This window comes from Solanum tuberosum, unplaced genomic scaffold (assembly GCF_000226075.1).
Source record: "Solanum tuberosum cultivar DM 1-3 516 R44 unplaced genomic scaffold, SolTub_3.0 scf00438, whole genome shotgun sequence".
Taxonomy (NCBI): Eukaryota; Viridiplantae; Streptophyta; class Magnoliopsida; order Solanales; family Solanaceae; genus Solanum; species Solanum tuberosum.
In genome coordinates this window covers 74,432-86,977 of record NW_006239360.1, presented here as the reverse complement: position 1 = coordinate 86,977, position 12,546 = coordinate 74,432, and the positions used below count along the sequence as shown (strand labels likewise).

The 12,546-nt window shown below is 35.7% G+C and overlaps 1 protein-coding gene across 1 annotated transcript in view; it reads left to right on the top strand.

Moving 5' to 3' along the window:
- Positions 1-9,348, top strand: part of LOC107058115 (uncharacterized) — a 24,695-nt gene extending 15,347 nt beyond the window's left edge. The window contains exons 4-7 of the mRNA XM_015303450.1: positions 7,310-7,508; positions 7,576-7,621; positions 8,300-8,375; positions 8,934-9,348. Of these exons, the coding sequence (XP_015158936.1) occupies positions 7,310-7,508; positions 7,576-7,621; positions 8,300-8,375; positions 8,934-9,259 (647 nt within the window). The 3' untranslated portion in view covers positions 9,260-9,348. The remainder of the gene's footprint in view (positions 1-7,309; positions 7,509-7,575; positions 7,622-8,299; positions 8,376-8,933) is intronic.
- The last annotated feature ends 3,198 nt before the right edge of the window (positions 9,349-12,546 follow it).

The following is a 12,546-nucleotide window of genomic DNA, read 5'->3' as shown; positions in this document are numbered from 1 at the left end:
TCAATTGAAACTTTAAAGTTTAAAGTTTTAAATTGAAGTTTTTTAATAATATAATTTTATTAATTAATAATATAATATTATATAATAATTAAAGTTAATAAAAAAAATAAAAAAATTACCGCTACACAATGATCCGGTAAGAACCGGTTCCGGTCCGGTCCAAACCTGTTCCAATCCGATAAATAAGGGACCGGACGGAACCTTTGGAAATTTCCGGTAAAATCGGTTCCGGTAAGACCCGATTCCGGTAAGGAAATCCGGTAACGAGGACCGGTTCCGGTAAAACCGGTCATGTTGATCCGGTCCTGTCCGTTTGCCAGCCTTAATTCACAAGAGATCTTGTTCGTTCTTCCTTTTCCTCTTCTTGAACTCCTCTCAAAATCCTAAGTGTAGTTTAGGATTTGTAAAACTGACCCAAATTAGATTTCACCCCAAAATATTACTAAAAAATGTTTTAGTCTGATGGAGTAATGAAAAGACCAAAATACCCTTCACTAATTCAAGTAACTTTCCGTAACTGGACAGGGGAGCTAGAAGTTGTAGCTAATGAAGTGTAGTAATAAAAAATGAGAATATAGTTGAGAAGTGTTTCTGATCTTGAAAGCTTCTAGTCATATCAATCAATGCATTATTTCCATTCTTACTTCATACCCAGATAAATTTGTTCTAGGTAAAAATAGCTTCAGATAAAGCATGACTATGTTCAAACTCATATCGTTCTTGACTTATGTGCTATAGAAAGTTCCAAGCTCATAGTATGATTCAGTTCCGCCTATGTTAATAGGCAAGTTCAGAAGATAGTAAGAGTAGTTCTTTCCCCTCCCATGCTTAACCGTCATTCGAGGACGAATGATCCCAAAAGGGGAGATATTGTAACACCTCGAAATTTTCTAAGCTAAGGCCCAAACTATTCTTTATTTGCATATAAGGTCATATCGGGTTATTCATAAATTTCTCATATGTGTAAAGGTCATCTATTTAGTGTGAAATGGATTTGAATATGAATTAAGGTCACTAGAACCCCCTAGCACAAATATTTTTGAATTGAAAGCTTTCATACCGATTAAGTTTTGATGTAAGATTCTACTTGGGTCAACTTCAAACAATCATATCTCTTAGAATATAAAAAGTTGTGTGGCCCTTAACCTATCAAATTAAAGGTACTCAAGTCTTCTTTTAATTCAACCAATTTCGCAACAATCCGAGTTACAAGTAAGAAGTTATGACCATTTTAGTAACCTGATATAGTGCAGTGACGGATTAATCGACGGAAAAACATTAAAAAGGATAAGTTTTGTCTTTTTACCTCTAAGAAAACCCTAACTGAATTTCTTGACTAATTAAAGGCCCAAATCAATCAGATTTTCATCTTTTAATCCTCCATTCTATTCTCTCTCAAACCCTAAGACAAAATCCTAAGGAAAACATCAAGCTAGAGGACTTCCGTTCAAGATTCTTTCAATTTTTTTCAAGATTCTTCTTCAAGGTAAGTTATTCTCCAAGAATTCTATTATTTCCAACTCAAACTCTTCTATACAATTATGAATCACTCATGAAAATCATAATTCTTGGTCATAGAGATTTCAAGAAACTAATTCAAGAATCTCAAAAAAGGTTTTCTTGATTGTCCGTCTTCAAGCTAGGGTTTCAATGCGTCTAATCAAATTTTCTTCAAGATTCTTCAAGAACCTTGTTCTTTCAGGTATGTAAGGCTATCATAGTGTTGGACTAGTTCGTCCTCACGCCCTACATCTACTTTCAAATTAGTAAATGAGTAATCTAGGTTTGTATCCTTAGATTTGAGATGAGTTGATTTTGAGTTCTTGAGTTCCTGATTCTTTTTTAAATTCTATTTCTAACTATTGAATTGTTATATGTTATGCATTAATATTCTTGAGTAGATTTGTTCATGTCTATATTTCAGCATGAACCCTATGAATTGAGTATTCTTGAGATGAGAATTATCGTTGAGTTCCAAGTTCTTGAGTTCTGAGTATTGAGTTTATATATTGTTATTGAGATCCTTGAGTTGATTCGTTCATGTCTATAATTCAGCATGAACCCTATTTTAAGTTATAAATCTTGAGAAGCTTTTATAGCCAACACTTGAGTTTTAAACTGAGTTTTTGAGGAAGTAAAGATGAGTTTTGAGAAATAGTTTTTAAAACATAATTAGTATGACAGTCGAGTATTCCATCAATGTTTAAGTAGTATGGTATCTAGATATGCCATCAATGTTTATGTAATATAACTTCACGAGTCATCAATGATCATATCACAATATGATTTTGATATATTTTTGAGAAAGAGTTTTCAAATATGAATTGAGTAAGAGTATAAGGGAACTAAGTTTTCCTAAAGGTATCAGTTTTTACATTAAGAAAAGAAAAAATTTGGCTTCTAAATGAGTTAATGAGTTCAGAGATATTTCAGAGCAGTTACCTCTTTTAAGAGGATAGTTTGAGTAACTATCTCAAACCAGAGGAAGAGTATATTTTTAAACATTGAGCATGAGTATATATTATTAGGAGTAGTATTGAACACCGATATGGGGATGAGTTCAAACAACTCACATTCCTAATAAACCATGTATGCCAACATGGGTATAAGATCATACTTTTAAGATGAATCCTAAGTGCCTTCGGGCAGAGCTTAGTGGATCCACTTAGTTGAGGTGTTCTATATCCCGACAAGGTATAGAACAGTTCTGGTAGTATGGGCGAGAAATTGTATCATCACGTAGCTCATAGTGGTGGTTATCGGTTAGAGAATCTCCCAAATAAAGTTAAAAGTGTATTTAATTATATCATTTGTAATGTTGAGGTTCAGAGATGAGTAAGTGTTTTTTGTAAAGTTTTAAATGATTTCATTCTTTTAATTTTTTACATCCAGTTGAGTATATATCTATATCTATTGCAATTCTTTCATTCAGTTATTTGTTATTCAGCTATATTACATACTCATACATTTAATGTACTGATGTCATTCGACGTGCATCTTTTAATGATGCAGATACAAGTTATTAGGATCCTCAACAAGAGTCCGTTGAGATCACAAGTGGGTCAATACTGTATTCAGTTTTCTCAGTAATTCATTGTAACAACCCGGAAAACTAGTAAGACCAAGCTAGATCCTAACAGAAACTAGTAGGTGAAACTAGAGCCTTACGTGTGAGCTTTTGAGTTTGATGTTTGGTTTGAGGTTGTAAAATGATGTCCCGAGCTTAGGTTGAGTGGTTTAGGGTTTAAACGTCAAGATACGACCCCCCAATGACCAACCAATAGTGCCTAAAACCAAAAAACTGTCAAAATGGGGCCACCTACGGCCAGTAGGTTGACCCACGCCCCGTAGGTGGGGGTTTCGTGGGTCAGGCCCCAAAATGAAGAGTTGCATACCCTACCCACGGACCTGCAGGACGGGGCGCGAGTGCACCCACGGTCCGTGAGTCAAGGGGCGTGGATTGCACCTGTAATCTGCCCCAAACTCGGCCTAAGGTGAGGTTAGTTTGGGAAATTCCTAATTTGATTATATTAATGTAAAATCATTTTAATTCATTTTATTAGACTTATATAAGGTGTTTTAAACCTCTAAATAACCTATTAACTTCATAATCCCCAAGACCCCAAACCATAACTAACTCTACCCCCAAAGTTTTCTCCAAAACTCTTCTCTCTAGAACTTCATTGAAGACCAAGAAAGAGATCAACTAGGGCTTGAAGATGGGGGCTTTATCATACGAATTTGGTTGGATTCTAAACCTAAAGTATGGTGGTTTTCATCCTTGGGTAGCTATCACCCAAGGAGCCCCTTCAAAAGTTTTTATCTCAAATCTAGAAAACCCAAATAGCTAGGGTTTCAACTCAACCCCATGGATTCCTTTCAAAGGTTTTTTTAAATGATGAATTATGTTTGTTTATGAATGTATTACTGATTTTATATGATTTTAATTCGAATTCCTAAAGAATCCATGAGTTTTCCCAATCCTAGTTATGGTTCTTCTTTACACTATGAATGTTGTTGGAAGTTGATCCAATTGATTAGATGTGAGTTGATTATGATGTAATTACATGATTTAAGTATGATTATACATGTATACTTTATTAACCTAAGATTTCTAAGGTGAATTGATGTGATTAGGGCTATGTCATGAAAGAGGCTAATTGAGGGTTTATATGTGACCATCTAAAATTGATGAACTTCTTGATGAAATGCCTTAGATTAGATCACCTAGACGTGAATTGCTTTTAACTAAAGCTTGTAGATATGAACTAACTTGATTAGGTCTTACATGATGAATCATGGTTGAGTAGTATTGAAATTTAGTTTACTTGATGCTATATGACTATAATTGAGTAAGAATGAAGTATGTGGTTAGTCTACCTTGAGAATTAGGTTTACATGATGACCATGTGAGGTGTTGCTTGAGAGTAATGCTCATAATATGAAGATGACTCCTAAGGCTTTAAAGGTAAAATCTAAAAGGAATGAACTATGAATATTGAGGCTCTTAGACGAAAGCTATTATGCATGTTGAATTGTATATGGTGCTATTGTGGAAGGACTCTACCCACGTGACCTACAATATGAGTATATGAGCTTATTCATGTAATGAATGAACTATTTGAATTAGGAGTATATACATGTCTACTATAATGAATGTTAGATGTGTTGATTTATATGGTCTATGATCCTTGAATGCAGTATATGTGAATTATGCATGATTGTGATAATATGTACATGCTTATGAACACTTTGAGAGGGAAGTGTCTATGATGATAATATTGTTGTTGTGTCATTGCAAGGAAAATTACACACACACTCCATGCATAAACATGATTATAATGTAACTATGGTGTCAATTGAAAGTCTAGTTCTCATATGCGTCCTTTACACTATTATTATGCATGACATGTACATGACCATGATGATCCTATTGTGTTGATTGAAAGACCATTCTCATGAGAACACATGATCTTGGTGTGAAAGTTATTCTCACATACTAATGATGATTCTAAGGTTGAAAGTTAGTTCTCACCTACATGAATCTATGAGCTATTTTATGAGTTGGGTTGAACGAAGGGTAAAATACTCCTTCAAACATGTAAATCCGATTCAAAACTAAACAAGTAATTTTGGAAAATAATGCTTAGCACCGAGTGGATATGAAAAATGAGGTAGAGGCCTTCCCGTCAATACAATAGGCCGGGTCTTCTACAAATGAGCTCATGAGATGGAAACTCTCCCGTCAATACAATAGGCTTGGTTTCTAGAAGCAATCTTCCTATCTCATAACTATGTGCCCACATAGGTCTTTAGCTAGTGGATCCACCTAAAAGCTAAACATGTTAGTTCTATCTTAGGCAAGTAGGACACCTTTTTTCGGTGTGGGGTTACACGACACCGGATTCCATGTAGCTCACATGGTCTATGTCGATTAAGGCTATATTCTCTCTAATGAACAAGAAAGTGAGTTATGTGGTATGGTTCCTCAAAAGGGATACTTAGTATGAGTGGTATTATGGGATGCCATTCATACATGGCACAAGTAGACCTTGAGAGTAACCATGGTGTGTATCTTATGTAAATGAACTATGAACATGAAATATGAGCTATGACTAATGACTAATCAAGAAGATCTACTTAGTGTGAGTGAGGGTATAGGATTTCACTCATACATGGCACAAGTAGACTTTGAGAGTAGCCATGGTGTGGTTCCATTACATTGTGATGATTTATGAATTAATGCATGCTCCATTTGGATTGTTGTTATGATTGACTTTCCTTGACATGAACTAATGAATATGAATGTTTCCTTGTCTATGAGTATTAACTAAGGATGAGACTAGTGAATAACAAGTATGAGCATGGTGACCTAAAAGGGGTACTTAGTGTAGATAGGGTTATGGGATCCTATCTATGCATGGCACAAGTATAACTTAGGGTTACTTAGGTAATGATTCCATTATGATGAGATGCACTTGGTATTTGACTATGTATGTGCATTATGTCTTATGATGATTGAGATTTGCACTATGCCTATGATTGGAGACTATGCTTATGTTTATGTTGTTACCCTTTATGCTATGATGAACTATATGTGAGTTGTTTTATGAGTACATTCTCCAACTATTTCAAATATGATATTCAAATTAGCATATTGCATGGTTTCAACTAAAATGCCTTTTATCATGTTTTAAAAGGTTTTTATGCATGGCTACCATACTTAGTATATTCTTGTGCTAACCCATATTTCTACATTTTCTATAAGTGTAGGGTTTGGCTCTTGAAGGTGGTCTTCTATTGATTCAAGCTTGGGATAGGTAATCACCCTTGCTAGTTGGTGAGTCCTCAGATTCGAGGACGAGTATCTTTACTTAGTAGTTTCTTTAGTATGTCATTTGAGAACTATTGTGAGGGTTGTGTCCCTATTTCTTATTCGATTGTATTTAGATGGCTAAATGAGACAATGTCTAGATTCCCATTCTCTTTTATGAAAGACTTTGATTGTAAAGGAAAAAATTTATTCCGCATTATTCTATGAGTTTTATGCTTAATGATATGCTAAGGGCTTGTATGCGACCCCTTCGGGGTCAAGTACGCCGTGTTACGTCTAGGGGTACCCCTGGGTCATGACATTCATAATAATAGTTAAAGCACAAAATTCAAGGAATTCTTGGATAATTTATGAAAAATGAAAATATAGGTGATGAATAAGTTGGTGTTACTGAGACCACCAATCACAATATCAGCTTATACTATAGTTTTGCGGACAAGTTCTTAAGTGGTAGTTTCAATTTCATTTGAAGGACATGTTGTGTTTTATTTAAAGAACAATAATCAGTAGGACTTGTTACGAAAAATTCCTTGGATGCCAAATGATCTCCTCCTCTCTTTCTCTCTCATTTCTCAAATTACCTTATGGCAGTTCTATATTCATGAGAAGTCGTTGCATCTTCAGCATCAGAAATACCCCAATGAACATTATAAGTACTTTTGAACTATCATCTGCAGATTCAATATGCATTAGTTCACACTTCTAGACTGGTTCACCATAATTCAGTGTTCGTGATATGTAGCCACACCTGTGTGATAAATGAATTGCCTGTGGATGTATACCATCTGATTAATGTCTGTGGATTCCATTTATATTGATATGTGGAGGTTTGAATCTGGTACTTCGTCTAGTATTTTTTGTTTACCAATTTTCTAGTGTTAGGTTACCAATTTAGTTCATTGTGCAACTCTGGGGTGCTTTTGATGCACTTATCTTGCTGTGATTTGACGATATTTCGTCAATTCCATTTGACAGGAGAGTTAAAGAATCTTAGGAACGTTGTTGCTGAGGCAAAGGCCAAAGATGTTAAGGTAGTCCCTGCTGTAGTCAAGCGTATGTTAGATAGGAACATGTTTCTTTTTGGGTTTGTGGATGTGAATGAAAGCTCTGCTGCGGAGAGATTAGATGAACTGTCAGAAGTACAAAATGCAAGTATCCAAATAGCATGCAAAAAGTACTTTTCCTGCTACAGCTTGTTATTTCACAGTCTACTCTAAACCTTCCCTCATCTTGTTTCCTTGGTTATTTGCAAATAGCCGGATCGAGCATTTCACCCACATGGATATGGTATGTTTGATTTCTAGAATATACTTCCAGCTCTGTACTTTTGCATACAGTGTTCATATGGATTGATGTGGCTAGTTACAAGGATTCGTTGAACTCAAGCACCATTTTGATGGAAATATTTAGTAGATCTGTACTTCTATTGATTGCAAGAAAATAATCAGGTGACAACTTCGTCAAAAATAAAAAATACAAGTAATATTTAGTTATTTTAGAGCAATCGACTTTCTATAACTTGTGACTTTAATTTGGTTGGAATTGCTCCCTTCCAAAATGTGAACCAATTGTGTTTGCTGGAATAGGATATTGTTTCTGCTGTCGTGACGGTGTTTCTGTGTTTTTTTGTAAATGTAATTGTTCAAGTATCTTCAGAATCACATGCAAGTGTTATTTATGTTTCCTCCCTTTACTAGTTTCCAGTTTATGATCAGATAAACTCAAATGGAGGGTTTTAAGCTTTAAATGACGCAAAATCAAATATATTGTTAGATGATTATTTGGACATGTGGGCATTCTTTCCGTTAATTGGATTATTTGAATGTTGGAGTTGATCAGCATAGCAAGTTAGCTAGGTGGGAGGCTGCATTAGTCCTTTCATCAGGTTTCTTGTGACTTAACCTGCAATTGCATGTCTCCATCTTTGACTTGAGACTGCTAAATTCATATTCCCATTTTTCCTAGGGATTGGAGCTTGAGGTGGATTTGCTCAAGCAAAAGTCAGCAGATTATGCAAGGGCGAAAGATCTTGCTATTAAAGGTATTTCTATGAGCTTAAAGCTTTAAACAGAACATATATTTTGGTGATTTTCTATGTATTGTCAGCACTATTATGTGTAAGTACGGTATATTTAGTATTAAAGGTAACTCAATGAGCTTCTTAAGCTTTTATCGGAAATATATTTTTGCCATTTTATATATGTGGTCTGCACTATTTTGTGTCAAGGCATATTTAGTATTAAAGGTACAACGGAAATATATCTTGGTCAGTTGGTCATTTTCTATTTGTGGTCAGCACTATTGATGTGCTAATTAAGGATATTTAATATTCAATAACAGTGAAAATTATGCATTGCGTACATACTGAAGTAGCTGTGAATACGTTTATGCGGTGAAGCTACCCTGAATTCGTTCACAGAAGTATTGTTCAGATAGTGGTATAGGCAGTCTAAAACTGTCCTCCCAAGTTTGAGTTTAGTTTCAAGATTCAGGGGATTGGGCATGCATAAATTCCACAGGTTTCTTTTGCATCCAAGGTTTTGACTCCCCCTTCAATAAAGTCGAGAAGGACATCTTTTCACTTGTTTTTTTCTTAAAGAGGCTAGTGACATTGTGGATGTAGAAAGTATAAAGCACATAGCAGAAAACCAGACATTGATAGGAGACGTGGTCGGGAAGACTGCTGATGACTGGAAAGCTCAGAAGGAATTATTTTATCAAAAAACAGGCATTCTTCATCAGCCTGTGAAAGACTCAGTTGATGTTGTTGGAGAAGAGCATGATAAGTCCCAACAAGAAGGGGCAGAAGAGCATGATAAGTCCCAACAAGAAGTGGCTGAAGAGCAGGATGACAATGAAGACTTCAGTAAGGAACTTGAAGAAGTATTATTGTCTGCACAGAACGAATCTGACTTCGAAGAATAGGGACTCCTTTTTAGGCCACAAGACCATCAGTGGAATTATTAAACTGTCAAGATTAACTGAAAAAAGGGTAGGCCAAAAACTCCATCAAACGTCCATAGACCCCTCAATTGACACCAATGAGTTTTTGCAAAAGGGATATGGCTTCTGTTAGCGAGAGAAATTTTCAGTTGGGAGCCATTCTTTTGAAGCTAAACTATTTTGTAGTTGTAAAAATGGCAAAGTCTTGAAAGATTTAGCTGTAAGTCATAAGTATGATTGTAAGTGCTTTTTGGGTGAATGAAAGAATACACTGTCTTCACTGTCTTCTTATAATAGAAAATGCTTTGGAATTTATTTATGAGATGCCTATTGAACCAGGTCCAGCTGAGTGAGGTGCATTACTAGGTGCATGCATGGTCCACAAAAATATTGACTTGGCTCACTTGGCTTCGGATAAGTTATTTGCGATGGACAGAGGAAGTGTCAGATATTATGTTTTACTTTCAAACATCTATTCAGCTGACTGCAATTATTTTCAAGCTGCTTCAGTTAGAAAAGTTCTTTAGAACAAGAATCTAGCAAAGACCCCCAGGTGCACTTTAATTGAGGTCAATGGCTACCAACATTTGGTGCACGGGAAGTTGCTGAGGTGTTTATCTGCTTGAATGCATAGAATATGTTGCGAAAAGGTTTGTATAAATTTGTCTGAGATCTTCTTTTTTCTCAATTGTTGACATGCATCTTCAGTTTTCCAGAAACGCTCCACCCTTTACTGCAAAATCTCCCCATAGAGTAGTTGTTGTATGCTTCATGCTAGATTATCAATTAGACGAGTATTGTGAATGCATTGGAAGATTTATATGGATGGTAGAGAAGAAATAATGGCAAATTACAGTTCATTTGTAACAACAATTTCGCGTCTTTTGCTATTGCCTTTTACAATGATAGGATTCACTATAACTAACACGCAAAACAAGTCTGAATAAAGGTGAGGTAAATTAGTGATAGGTATTATGTAACAGAAAGTGAATTTTCAATAAGTCATGTGAAGAGTTACCGAATATGTCACCATTTGGCAATTTTTCCACGTGTTCCAAAGATACAAAGCTTTCGGAGAAGTTGTGTGTTGAAACAACACGGCCACTCTCCTTTATGATTGTGTTGTCTGTAATGGATAGTTTAATCACTTTGTGCACGGAAGTGTAGTTAGGGTTGACCCGATCCAACAGCCCATTAGCAATCTGGAACTCTTATTTGTCTTTAAGAAGTCCTTCTATGTGTCGATATGCTTATTAAATAGTGGCTTGCAACTTTTTCCCCTAGAATTTAAAAACAAAAACTCTTTATGTGGTTTGACATAATTTCGCTCTAAGCTTTCCTTGAACGGCTAAGCAAGGAGAATCAATTCAATGTACTGATGTCATTCGACCTGCATCTTTTAATGATGCAGATAGAGGTTCTTAGGATCCTCAACAAGACTCCGTTGAGATCATTTCATTTGCTCGTCAGCTTTTGAGTAAGACCTCTTTGCTTTCGGAGGACTCCAGTTTTGTGAGTTATTCGTAATAGTTTGAGGAGTCGCGGGTCTTGTCCCGACACTCATCTTTATACAGTAGAGCTTCATAGATAGACAGTTTGGAGAGTCTTTCAGTTTCAGATGCTTACTTAAAACTTATGTTTCATACTCAGTATATTCAGTTTAGTTTTGAGATTCAGTAAACTATTTTAAACGTTTTGTTCAACTTGATGCGTATGTATGCTTGGGTTAGTCTTCCGCTTGTAGTCAGCCAGGATAAGGGTTCGCTTGGGGATCAACAATGGTTCTCAAGTGCCAGCCACGTCCAGGGTGTAGGCTCGGATCGTGACAAACTTGGTATCAGAGCATAGATTTCAAGTGTTCTTGGGTGTGTATGAAGCCGTGTCAGTTAGGATCTTATTTATGGTTGTGAGGGCCGGCCCCACTTCTATAAATGAGGGACAATAGACATTTAAGAAAAGTTTCTCTTATTTCATACTCTAAATCGTGCAATAGAATTGTGTCATAAGGAACTTATTCTAACTCGTGCATTTCTAATAATCCATTTGACTGCCCCTCATACTCAAGGTAGTTGAAAACCACAGTCAAATCCTTATCAATGAGTTACTCTCAACAAAAATCTTGAGAAAGTCATGAGACTACAGAGAGGCGTGAGAGAAGCTTGTGAGTGAGTTAAGTGTTGAGTTTCGAAAGAATGCACTCTTATTCATATGAATCATGCGTTCAAGCTAAAAGCGAGATGTACTCTTTTCTCTAAATCTTGTTTCAGTTGAGGCCCTTATGATGAAGTTTGTTTTAGAGCTTGGGTAGTATTCTCACCCGGAAAGATAGTATGAGTTATGATGTTATAAACAATAGTAGTAATAGTGCCCAAAGTTAGAAGAATCCATGCAGAGGTTCAGTAATCTAAGAAAGGGAAATAGTAAGGAGGCAAATTATCTTATTGTAGTCATGCACCCAGTAAGTATTAATGAGGAGTTTTTCCTTATGAGTAGACTAAGGAATAATAATCTTGTGAAGAGTTCATGATATGAGGTAGAAGAATAGTTACTAGTTAGGATGAGTTAGAGTATACTTTAACCAGAAGGGAATTTAAGTCGGTGTACCATCGTGTTAGTGATGACTAAGTATAGGTGTTGAATAGAACATAAGAGTATTCATGAGGTGATATATCTAAGCTAGGCTTATATTTTGAGGGAGAGCCCATAATATTCAGAGGGTTACAGATCTAACTAGGCAATAATGTATAGCGAAGGGGTAAGTAGCACCTGAGTTATGAAAATGGAATGTGACTATAAAATGTAAATATTAAGAGTAAGAGATAAAGTTTGACTACTTGTCATGAGGTCTTAGTGGGTGAGTGTTTCTTAATTTTTTCTAGTAGTTGTAAGTTGGTATAGTAAGCGAGCAAACATATTGATATCAATGTTTAGTAATAGACACTAAGCTTGAATTTGAGATGAGTGTCCTGATAAAGAGAATGGTCACATGAGGGTGATGATGTTAGTTTTGAGATCTGATCTGGTAGACTTGACACAGAGTAGGTGAGTAGTTAAGAGGTTAGTTACAATGAATATGAGTGGTACAAGTGTGAGATTCTAACTTTTCGATAAGAGAAATGAGGTATGACAAAGTCACTAGATTAACAAAAGTATTACGAGGTGTACCTGAGATCGTACGAAGTGAGATGAGATTCTAATAAGTTATTGTTTCCATGTATTGCCTAGGTAGCATAATTGAGTGTCAATGTGGAGTACGCTGATGTAAACAT